At 43.1% G+C, this 12,240-nt stretch overlaps 3 protein-coding genes across 5 annotated transcripts in view; 2 read left to right on the top strand and 1 right to left on the bottom strand.

Moving 5' to 3' along the window:
• Positions 1 to 2,964, top strand: part of LOC106818426 (transcription elongation factor B polypeptide 3-like) — a 12,047-nt gene extending 9,083 nt beyond the window's left edge. The window contains exon 11 of the mRNA XM_014823135.1: positions 1,948 to 2,964. Within this exon, the coding sequence (XP_014678621.1) occupies positions 1,948 to 2,015 (68 nt within the window). The 3' untranslated portion in view covers positions 2,016 to 2,964. The remainder of the gene's footprint in view (positions 1 to 1,947) is intronic.
• Positions 2,965 to 5,319: 2,355 nt separating this feature from the next.
• On the bottom strand, positions 5,320 to 7,330 carry LOC106818428 (profilin-4-like). Of its 3 annotated transcripts, none has more exons than XM_014823138.1 (5): positions 7,304 to 7,330; positions 6,794 to 6,937; positions 6,139 to 6,273; positions 5,780 to 5,885; positions 5,320 to 5,576 (listed from the first exon to the last, which is right to left on the bottom strand). In XM_014823138.1, exons 2-5 carry the CDS (start codon positions 6,908 to 6,910, stop codon positions 5,548 to 5,550), a joined length of 387 nt encoding a protein of 128 aa, XP_014678624.1. In that variant the 5' UTR covers positions 6,911 to 6,937; positions 7,304 to 7,330; the 3' UTR covers positions 5,320 to 5,547. The 3 variants fall into 3 exon arrangements, with proteins under 3 accessions (XP_014678624.1, XP_014678625.1, XP_014678623.1); XM_014823139.1 differs by lacking the exon at positions 7,304 to 7,330 and adding an exon at positions 7,187 to 7,222; XM_014823137.1 differs by lacking the exon at positions 7,304 to 7,330 and having other exon boundaries at positions 6,794 to 6,942.
• Positions 7,331 to 8,349: 1,019 nt separating this feature from the next.
• On the top strand, positions 8,350 to 9,421 carry LOC106818425 (MTSS1-like protein; the record flags this gene model as incomplete). Its single annotated transcript, XM_014823134.1, has 3 exons — positions 8,350 to 8,609; positions 8,880 to 8,941; positions 9,348 to 9,421. Coding segments are annotated over exons 1-3 (289 nt in total), but the record flags the coding sequence as incomplete, so codon positions are not given.
• Positions 9,422 to 12,240: the final 2,819 nt, after the last annotated feature.

The following is a 12,240-nucleotide window of genomic DNA, read 5'->3' as shown; positions in this document are numbered from 1 at the left end:
TATAGTTACTCAAGTGTAGGGGTGGGGCAAAAACACCAAGGGCCCACGAACCAAGAGGTTGCGCTTGTGATTGAGGTAATTGATACTGACAGTGCGATGTGTCCTTTGTAGAGGCTAATGCACGAGACGAGAGGCAAAGCCTGAAGAACATCACTGTCAAATCGCAAGCAAAGTCGGATTTGCGAAGCCGCACGCAGGTGATGCTAATTGTTTCTTAAACTACCGAACGTAATTAATTCAAATGGCAGAGCGAATTCTGGCGCAAGCTAGTGATTAAGACGTTGATCAAAGGCGCGTGGGCTGCAGAGATGCCAACACTATGATTTCCGTATTTATATCTAGTTTCTATCCTATTTGCACCAACTTCGACCACGTTTGATATCAAACTACGAATTTTGACTGTCATCCCAAAAATGTGCGACCCCTAGCACAAACTGGTCATGATCGTGACCCTCGAACTACTAATTTGATGCCAGAAACTACAGATTGCTTAAATATGTGTTGGCAATCTGCTGGCACTGGTAGCTCACTGCAATGTATTGCCAGAGGGGTTTCACTTGGGTAAACTCGTGGTCAGCTATAATTAGAAAAATCAGGAACCTTTATTGGTTGCATTGCGACCTCAAGTGAATTCATAGAGACACACGGGCGTGGTGCGCGTCCGTACTTTGGGGGGGCGAGTCTTGAAAATATTTAGATGCCGTAACGATGCACAATAAAGTCCTGTGATTACGCCTTTAAATCCTTGTTATGTATTGGCAGTACTGTGATACCGCTAAGCTGTTAGTTCCCTGAGTAACTTAGCGACTGTCTAGAAGTAAGTGCTAACATAGTTTCTTAAACCTCGTACTAGGCTTAGCTATATGTAACCAGCACGATCGAATTTTGATTACTATTTTGATTTCGGACTCATATTCTTGACGCATCTCCAGACTATCTCGCGATAAGCACGCAGATATTGGCTCAATTAAAAAAAAATACCGGAGTAAACTACACAGAATCAGATTGCCCTTTTGTCTTGAATAGGTGCACTATACTGGGTGGCATAAACCCATTTGCAAATTATGATCGTATAATGCAAATATGGCATGGCGTTACGCGCGTATTCAATCCAATTTCATGCGCTAACAGCGATGCATTCTTAGCTGTTTTCAAGTGGTAATCAGAAATATATCGCCTACGAAGCTGGACATATTGCTATATTTTTTTACAGATGCTGCATTATGGAGTCAATGATTTCGAATAATCCTTTAAAAAGTTCAATCCTGGATGCTTTATGCATTGACTTCACAGCCTGTCGGCAATTGTGCAATCACACTGACTGGCCTGTTGTTCAGTGGGCAACAACAATAGTGCAATACGTTAACCCGCGCGAAGCACGCCCTCGCGACGTGCGTCGCAGCAGCTCTCAGCACCGCGGCCACACTAAGGTGACGAGAAGAAGACGGTGCGCAGAAGTGCCCGGTGAGCGGATGAGGGAGATGGACGCAGGACCCGGTCTCCGCGCTGCGGGCCGACTCATAGGCGTGCCGGCGCCCAGAAACGTACGGCGCGTGTCGGCTTTAAACCGTGCCGACTCCCATTTCTACGCTGACGCCATCTTAAATTTTACTTTGAATTTTGTTTAACTTCGGCAAACGGCCTAGTATTTGTCATCTGTATATAATAATTATAATATATATTATATGTATGTCTATATATATATATATATATATATATTATATATATATACATATATAATATGCCATAATGCAATAATGGGTGTAAATCCGTGTGACTCGCCACCTCTACGCCAATGCTATCTTAAATTTGGCTTTTAATTTTTTCAATTTCGCCGAACGGCCTAACAATTGTCATCGTGGCGTCGCTTGTGCATTATCTCACTGCTGGGTTTCCTCTGGTGAGCAATCCCACGAGACATTCACCCGTGCCACTTGCACTTTGCAGTCGAGAAGAAAGTTGCACCGATGATGAGGAAAACTCTGAAGATGATGAAAAACAGTTTTCGGAGGTGAGTTGCCGAGCCGTCGTCGCGACGACGGAGCCGGTACAGAGCTATTCCATCGGTCATTCCTATGGTCCCCTACTATCGTCAAAGGTAGACAGGGCAAGAAACGTCCAGGGCAGATGTGACAGCAACTCGCCGTGAGACGTATGATAAAGCACTGGTGGTGCGTCACATGAGCCGAGAGGTCGCGGGAGACGCAGCGTTGTTTTGTGAGTGCTGAAATAAGTTGCATTTAAGTGGTATTTCGTTATAGCGTTGCAGCATTACGAAGGAGTGACAGTAACGCTGCAGTCTTGGTTTGTTCTGTGATGCAGCATGCCGTCAAGCCAAGCAGTCTGTGATGCTTTTCAGAAGTTGCATTTTGAAGAGGGGCAGCCGAAATTACGCATGTACATGCGCAATATGCATATAATCAAGAGTACATAATAGGAGACTTTTATTATGTACTCTGGATATAATGCATATGCTCACATGCATATATATGTACATATTTATATATAATTAGGGATGCGACGATATGCCTGGATATAGACAATACGATACATCGTGATATTTTGGCCACGTATAGATGTGTTACGTAATAGAAACTATTAAACAAAGGTGTTCATGATATTTTGGGAAATGTCGTTCGATTTTGCGGAAATAAGAATAAGAATTTACAAGGCGCGTAGTGATTGTACAGTGAATGTAGCATCGTCAAGTCGGCATACTCGCATACTTTCATCACACGAAAACATGCACGGTGCTGCCGACTGAGATTTTGAGAACCTAACGAAGGCATAGAGTGGACGGTTAACTTGATTTAAGTGCACATTTCTTTTTGGCGCATCGTGACGTGTCGATACTCAAGTGAAGCTGTGTTGCGAATCATATCGTGGCCATCGTATCGTGACTAATTACATACTAATATATATACTTTTGTGCGCGTGCAAGCGTACGTGCGTGTGCAAGCATGCGTGTGTGTGCAAGCGTGCGTGCGTGTGCAAGCGTACGTGTGTGTGCAAGCGTACGTGCGTGTGCAAGCGTGCGTGCGCGTGCAAGCGTGCAAGTGTGTGTGTGTGTGCGTGTGCAAGCATGCGTGTGTGTGTGTGTGCGTGCGTGTGCAAGTGCACGTGCGTGCGTGCGTACCTGCTACACATTTCGTGGCTAGCCTAAATGCATCAAAGTATATCTGTAAGTCAGCATGTCAGGAACGCGTGACAAGTTTGATGGCAATTACCGAACAACATGTCGTGAAACATATGACGTAATCAATCATAAAACAGAAATTATTTAACCATGGGGAAAAAACCTGTGAGATTAATTCGAGTCAGGCTCGCACGACTAAATTTTGCAATGCAGGCGAATGGAGCAATTTTCTGAACAACAAGAAATACCTGAACAAATTGGCTGTCAAGGAAAACGACTGTATGTGATCAAATTTGTAATTTAGGAGTAGAATGAGGTTTAGCCTACACCTGCAAGCTTGGACACTTGTTTCTAATATTCAAAATACCAGTAACATGCGTGATATATTTAGATTCTGGGATGCACAGAATTGATGAAACTTAATTTAGGATAATTCAAATCGAGCTTGTGTAATTACGATTGTTGTACGTGAGTGTATTCACATCGAATGAACGATGCAGCAAAATGTTATGGGACATTGAGTGTTTGTATCAATATTGCACTAACACAGAATGTATTTTTTTTGACGCGCGTTGGGGCTGGGGATTTGTTATCTGGCATTCAAGTCAAATTGATGCTATCTATATTGCTGTACTGATAATGATAAAAAATATATCTAAAATGAACATGATCGTGTAGGAATGGATAGAGAGGAATTAACCTGCTTTGGTTGTAACCTGGGATTCAGGCAAATGCCATATATCATATTTAGGGATGTGCTGATAACGCTGGCAAACCTATCTCAGGGTCAATGTTATTTTAGTAGAGAATTAACGAGAGATGGTGTCAGTGTTGCGGCGTGGAGGGGGATGCTTATTTATTATTGGCTTGTTTCTGAGAAAAAGTTTGTGTCATAAAAAATATATATCAGTTAATATTTTATTCGTTCACATGTTGTTTTGTTTTCTTGATATTTTATTACAATGAATATATTTGGCTGAAAAGTCTCAGCACAGTTAGACTATAACAGTACCACTGGATGAGAGCAATCTAAACTAACTGCAATCTGAAAATTGAATCAGACAAGTGAATTTCTGAACACAGAATTTCAAACACTCAGTGCCAGAAAAACTTCTTATTGGAATGGTATGACTCGTTTCTATTGCATATGAATTGCATTGTCGTATAAGCAGTGGCTGATACCCTAGGGGCGTTATGACTCTGAATCTCTATAAATCTGAAACTGCCATTTATACTGTTACTGCTATCTATTACTGTTGTGATTCGCTGCAGTATTATGAGAATATTGGGTGCGTTATCGTGGTTTAATAGACGTTGGGACACCCGACCTATTTGTGTACATAACAGCTTTGTATACTTTTGTCTTTCTCTAGACAATCACCGTTCTTGTTCTTTACGTTCTTCTTGTTATGCGCATAGCAGGGCAGGATGGTGTCATGCCCCCGTTAGCTTTTCCAGTCAGTAATAGGGTAAGTGACAGTATGTTTTTTATCGAACTCCTGCCCTCAGTCTGTGTAGGGACGTTATTTGTGTACAATCATATCCCTGCTGAATACTGCTCTACATCTGGCTAATAAAAGTAACTAGCTAGGGAGGCTATGGGTGCAGCTGCTACATTTAATCCCCTGAAGCTTGGCAGGTAACGAGGGGGCCTGGAGCTATGCTCCCGTTGCAAAGTATACAATCAGAGACGGTCCTGGCCCCTGCTATGCTGAACGTTAGCATTCAATCATTCATTTCATTACATTTTAATTCTGAGAATGCACGTGAGAGCACCCAAGGGTTAGGACCTACAGAACCTAACCTGGAATTTAATAACACTGTTAAAAATGGTGGCGTATGAAAACCTTGAAAATGAATGCTCGTAAATGCCATAATCTGACAGTTAAATTACTGACATTTGGATCCGAACTGTGATCCCTTGCGACTACTTCCCACCTTCTAGTTTGACAAATGATGTTGCCATAGTAACAGGATTAGAAGGGGAAGAATAAAATCACATTCATCACACAAACTATCGTATCCTTCCAAAAAAGAGCCATGTGCGAGGGTCTTGCGTAAGTGTGCATTCGGGCAGGGGAGATGGGTACGGTACGGTACCTACTTTTCATGTTTTGGCTCTCACTTTTAAAAACACTCTCCTGACCCTGGTACATGGTATATCATTATGGCAAACACTTGGAAAATACGGATTTCATAGAAGCTATATATATACATTCAACAAAATATATGTTATTAGTAGATATATAGTCATATGTAACATTCACGAGTTTCCCACATGGTCTTCTTTGTTCCAACATAAGTTCATACTATGTTCATATCATATAGCCTGGGTAACTAATTGCAGGTACAGCAAAGATAAAAGACCAAACTATTCAGAAAGGCCAATCAATGTTCCCAAGTTGACTCACTCACTGATCTTTTTCCCTCAAAAATTCACCTGCAAAGAAGAATAGAGATTCAAATCTGCACTGTCTGGACTCAATAATGATTAGAAACGCAGCAATGTCAATTTAATGCAAAACGTAAATTCATTATCATTCTTTTAATTGAATCCCATAGCCTCGAGAGGAAAACATATATGCATGAATGGGATTGAATGAGCACATGAAGGGGTCGACAAGGCATAATGATTGTTCTTACCAAGCTTTTCCACTGCCTCCACACATACGCTTGGGAACATGTGTTCAAGATAGGTTGCCACGACAACGTACACACATGTTCTCACAATAACCAAGCCATCTTTGTTCTGCAAGCATCATGCACACAATTGTAATCGATTCAAATTTCAGATTGCACAGTCGGCTTCATCAGGCAGCAAACTCTTCAGATATGTGCAAATAACTTGCAAAACTGTTATGTCTTTGTCTGATTGATTGGGATACATCAGAATTGTAATGGTAGTGGCAGAAAATTTACCAACGTGGCATAAAATGCTGACAGATATAATATATGCATTCTATAGGAATTGATGGTGTGACATGCAATGTTTTAGTGCTTACATGCGTGGCATAGATGGATTGCTTGTCAGCTCGAATAGCTGTGTATGGTTTGTCCTCAAATTCTATGCCATCTTCTCGTACTGAGTTTAGGTGCTTGAAGCAATTTGTCAGCTCTTCCACTTCATCCTGGCTTGGCTGCAAAGTTATAGGAGTATTATATAAATAATTTTTATTTATTTAAATATAAGTGCAGTCAATAGCTGAAAATAAGGTTGCATGAGCATGTCATGTAGATAAGGGTGTGTTACTGTTACCCTGGATAAAATAATGTAATTAACCTAAAATGGGTACTAGGAACGTTAATTACTCTGTTAGGTTACATTGTATCTACTGTTACGTACATCTCTTTTCTTGGATTAAGAGTAGCCTATTGCCCAATCCATTTGACTGTGCATCTGCACATTTATCTGGAATGTCTAGCCCAGTTCAGTAACCTAGTAGGGACGAGTAAAGGCATTTGTTTTGTTGTGTCAAGAAATTACAACAATTATTTTATATAGTTTTACATTAATCAAAACGTGCTTTTCGGTTTTTGCCATCGTTTGCCAGCTAGCATATTCGGCTCTTGGTAACATCTTGAGTGGAATGGAACAGTAAATTACACAAATTTTCTGCGAACCTCCAAGTCTCACCGATCGAGGGTTTACGAGCTAACCTTGAACCCATGAGATGAAGCCCTGAGAGCATAATCCTGCCTTCTTATAATCGCACATTTGTGAACATGTCCCGTTGCTATAAGCCCATCATGTAATAAGTTCTGAAGCTGGTTCATAACGTGTCGGCTCTATTGAAGTTCCATCTGCCAACACAGGAATAAACATGTTGTATATAAAAAATGCTCACTATTCATTAAAAATGCTAGCAATACTAATTAGTAATACGAAACTGCCATGAACTTGAAGTTGACGTCTTCTAAAATAGAACTACTACTAGAACTACTACTAGTAATTGCACGGGGTTGCACTCAATGACAATGTCATGAATGTGACAATGACTCATATCTCATCCATAATGATTAGTCTTCAAAGTCGAGACATATATACATTACATGTTTATAAATTATAAATTCCCCTCAGGCAATGGCTACATTCCAATATTAATAATAATACAGCATATATATCAGGATATATAATGTGATTGATGAGGTTACACGGTATACGCCTACCACAGCGACAGCATTGATGAATCATTGAGCCAGCGTGCGACGCTAACAAGTATCCCTTGGTAACAGCAAAGGTAAAAAAGAGCCGCTGATCCCTCGCCCGTGCGGCTCGGCGAGATCTAGACGTGACTCGACTAAAGTCATCGGGAGGTAAATATTCATTGACGAAGCAAGTAGTACACGTGAAAACTTGACTTTCATAACCTACTTCTTATCGAAGCAGTGAACGCGCTGTCTAGCATTCGTATTTCGTAACACTAGATGGCGGGATAGTAGGTTTTGTGCCAAGCAGCCGCAGCCTCAGTAGCAGAAAATTTGTTGATCGATAGTACTTCATTATTCGCAGGAGATTGCAAGCTGCACGCTGATCATCACAATGCAGTGCTGCGTGTTTCATCAGTTTCTACCGTAACTGTAAGTAACCGAGTTTCATGTAGAAACACCCCTTTTTGCTAAAACTAGAAGGTGCATGCTAGTCGAATCAACTGTGCAAAATATTGACATTGTCATTGGATGTTGCTTTGCTCACTTGACTTGGGCTTCAAGTTCATGTTGCATCACAACAGTACTGACGATTTTACCGTGTAGTACCTTTACTCCCGCTACACTGGAGCCTGTGGCGGGAGCGAAGAGGCTATACCAGTTGTAGAGCTATATATAACGTGGGTAAACCTATTATTGCGTTAATTAATACTACTACTAATGAAGCTGCGACATTGGTAGTTTTGACCATACTTAGTAATAGTATGAACCTATGATACTATTGCAAAGATCCATTCTCTCTAGTAACAGTGATTCTTGCTTTGTTGGTTGTGATGTATATTTACGTTTTAGGCAACAATGTTGCAACCAAAAATTGTAGATTATATGCTAATTACATTTCTAATTCATTACAGGTAAAGATGGCGAGCAATCAGCTAATGACGTGATACCCTCTTAAAACAAGCAATTCATAATCACTGAGGAGTAAACACAATACGTATACCTACATAGATTTCTCTGTGATACAGTAGGCGCTCATGTATGGTGCAAAGCCGGCCACAGGTCGGTCAATTTGCACCCTATCTATCTACTAATGTGGCTCAAACCTCACTGCTAGCTACCAATACTTGCCTGGTAGCGACGGTGGTAATTAGTTACTGATTCAATCGGCAAGATGTCCAACGAAAACGTCAAAGTGGAGAAGGTGAAGGTGGAGAAGGTGAGCGCCCATCAGCCAGCTTTTGTGGACGTGAATAGTTTTGCTATCATGGACAAGGAGTGCAGTGCCCTTGGAGGTCTATTCCAGAGTGTTGTCAATGACATGAAGGTAAGTGTGTTATATAGAGCAGGCAGCATAACATCTGGTAAATAAAAAATGTTATCGTTGGGGTATTAAAAATGCGTCTGTGTGGGTGTGTGCGTGCGTGCGTGCGTGCGTGCGTGCGTGCGTGTGCCTGCGTGTGTGGGTACTGTGTGCATGCATTTGACCGAAAATCTCTTTGCATGGGGATGTGTAACTGTGCAAACTGACACCAGTTAAGTTTTGTAGCGTAAAAATTACACTTTGAAAATATAACATCTTTCATTTCTTTTTCAGGGAAGTTATATTGTCTTTGAAGATTTTGCAGCAAAGGCTCTGAAACTGCACCAGCATCTAAAGTAGGAAATTTAAACATATACATATCTATATACAATTCCTTTTTCAATTAAACCGAATTAGTTTAGTAATAGAATAGCAGGCATTGAAGAACTTGGCAGGCAACTTTAATAATAAAATTTGGCAGTCTATCCAGCAGGGCTTTTATGTAGCCTTCCATCTCACTATAAAAACGCCATCAGCAAAACACATAGGTGTACACGTGTAAAAAAAATCGATCACTACTGTACGACATCTTATTGATGACTCAACAGACGTCGGGCGCGTGTTAAATTTCTCGCATGGCTGCCGGCCCGCGGGAGGGGGGAGCATCTCCCGTTGTTTCCTCTGCGGTGTGCTCATGTAATATTGAAGCCAGCATCGTAGTAACGCCTCTGCTGCCCGTCACTCCGCATTCCTCCCTTTCAGAGTGACGAGCCTCGCCGCAGCTGCATTCCTCGACTCATTCCAGCGAGTCGCTGACATGGCAACGGGCACCAAAGGTAGGGCTTCTTCTTATCAGCTTCTTCTTGTTATCAGCTTCTTATTATCTTTTTTATTGGATGCGCGGATGCTCCACCCCCCCACAACACCAGTTCCTGGTTTTATCTGTTTGTACCTAAACGGCTTCTCGCGCAATCTCCACGTGTCGCGAGGAACAGGTGTTGGGATCGGCTTTATTTTCATCCTTCTCCATGACGTACGCGCAGCGGGTACCGCGCTGTGGGTAATCTCGAAGAATCCCTGCGTGATAATAGCACAGCAGGTAAATCCGGTATCTTGGTGATGATGCCTTGTTTATGCAAATGCGTCTCGGCAAATACGGATAGCATACATCTCCACGCGATGCCTTGTGCTGTGTTTGCTTGTTGGTTTATCATGAACGAAGCGGTTCATTTATACGATGATAGGGATGCAAGAATGTGACCAGCTGTTCACATGAGGTTCTCGTCGGGCGCTAGTTATGCTAATGTCCTTCTGACCACTCAGAAGACGATTCCTGCCAAAGTTTACCCATCTGTAATAGCTGCTGATGATTATGGATTTAATCACTTGGGACAATAATGTACACGACAAAATACATTTCTTAACTTTGCTGGTCAGCCATGTTTATTCCCAGCCCACGATCCCACCATGCAACTGTTGAACATAACAATGAGAGCAGTCATCGTGTGATAGCAGAATACTACACCATCTCTTAGTGACACTAAGAGGCTGAGCTTGAAGCTGAATCCCATGGCTTCACCAGAGGTGCACATTTTAGTGTTAACAGCAGCACGGCATTCATGCTAAGGTACTGCGAGTGCTGCAACCCGTTAATCGAATGCTACTTCACGACGAATTAATTCCTCATATCACTATCAGTCACGCTGGACATACATTTCCAGTTATATAGAGATAAGGGAGTAAGAGCAACGAGCAAACAGCACACAAGTAGAGAATGCTAAATTACCTCCCGTATAGCAGCCGACCAACCTTAAGGAATCGACCGCGCAAGAGAGTACGAACCTTCAAGTTCTGTTCAGGGGTTCATTAACATTCCCATTTCCTCTTCCCTCGGCCCTATGCTCTTAACATAGGTTCATCCAGTGAGCGCTCCCTCCCCTAACATCGGATATAGTCGTTATAGTTGAGTACAATCAGTGCGCTGAGGCGAACGACGAGCCGCATTGTTGCAGTAAACGATAAATCAATGTGCGGCTATATGGGAACGTACGTGCGCGCATGCTTGAGTAGCCCCAGCCATCGGGTGGTATTCTTTAATACTGCTGCCGGAGCGCGGCTGTGTATGTATGTGTGTGTATGTGCGTGAATGCGTGCGTGCGTGTGTGTGCGCGTGCGCGCGTGCGTGTGTGCTTGCTCGCTCGCACGCACTGCAGTCTGCTCTCTGCCTTTGTACTCAGAGTGGGCGACTTGCGTTTCCATCAGCCCCTGCATTGAGTGCGCTTTAGCGGTGATTGCCTCGCTGCGTTCTGATGCTGAGGAATTCATGAAGAGTTCGTTCTATCGTCTGTCGTGGCGGTTTACGTCGTAACGTGATGCCTAGTGTGTGCGCTTCCACTCGCTTTTGTTTTGAGTATTTGTTCGTATTGCTGCGTCATGCTAGGTTAGCGAATTTTTTTTACTTTTCTTCATCTCTCTTTTGTACATAGTTAAATCTCTTGTTGTTGTTGTTGTTGTTGTTGTTGTTGTTGTTGTTGTTATTGTTGTTGTTGGTGTTTTGTTGTTGTTGTTGTTGTTGTTGTTGTTGTTGTTGTCTTTGTTGTTCTTCTTCTTCTTCTTTCATTTACTACTCTACCGCACAACGTTTTCCCTCCTATTCGTTTCTATCCTGACATTTGCTTCCTACTCTTCTCTAGTACCCCGAACCACTTCTTTCCTCCTCCTCCTCTTCCTCTAACCCACCCCGCTACTTCCCACCTCCTCTTCTCCTTCAGCTCGCCGACCCTCAGCGGTCTCTTCCTCGTTCTCGTCTCTCTCACCCTGCCTCACCATTCTCTTCTCGCGCACATTTCTGTCTCCTCACAACAACAACGGCCTCTATGGAACGGCAAGCAATTCGGCGTGGTGAAAATCGTTCTATTTCCGATGTTTAACAAATTTAGCTGTTTAACTCAACTAAAAATCAGGCGATGTTCACTGCTACGTGACGTATATACTGTCGAATGCACAATGCCAGTACGCGTTAAAATATGAATAAATGCAACGGCTGCGTGAATTCGTCGATGCAGCGACGCAGCGGCACCTAGCCGGAGGGGCGGGAATGCGGCGAGAGAGGAAACAGCGCTCAGCAGGGAACAGAGCACGTACGGGAGGAAAATTCCCACGGCATCGATCTTTGGGATCGCTCGTCGAAGCGAGCTGAAACGTTTGTGCAGTTTCTCGAGCTCAATAATTAATGGCTGCGTCACTGTATACGATGCGACGTCGCTCGGTCTCCGTCGTGACTCTTTTCTTTCCCGATCCGCGGTGCCTTGTTTCTCCCATGCTCTGCTGTGCCTTTGCTGGGGGCGGGTTGGGGTGGAGTGGACGTAGTGGTTGTTGGGATGTGGTGGGGTGGGTGGACGGGATGGGGTGGGAGGAGCAACTTAATGTCCATCAATTGCTCCTTTTCTCCCGGCGTCGCTGCTGCTGCTGCTGCTGCTGCTGTTGCTACTGCTACTACTACTATACTGCTGCTGCTGCTGCTGTTGCTATACTGCTACCACTACTACTACTACTACTACTGTTGCTGCTGCTGCTGTTGCTGCTGTTGCTGCTGTTGCTGCTGCTACTGCTACTGCTGCTGCTGCTACTGCTGCTGCTGCTACTGCTGCTGCTG

The sequence above is a fragment of the Priapulus caudatus genome, unplaced genomic scaffold (genome assembly GCF_000485595.1).
Source record: "Priapulus caudatus unplaced genomic scaffold, Priapulus_caudatus-5.0.1 Scaffold2234, whole genome shotgun sequence".
Lineage (NCBI taxonomy): Eukaryota > Metazoa > Priapulida > Priapulimorpha > Priapulimorphida > Priapulidae > Priapulus > Priapulus caudatus.
The sequence above is the reverse complement of the archived record's forward strand: the minus strand, read 5'-3'. Positions and strand labels throughout refer to the sequence as shown.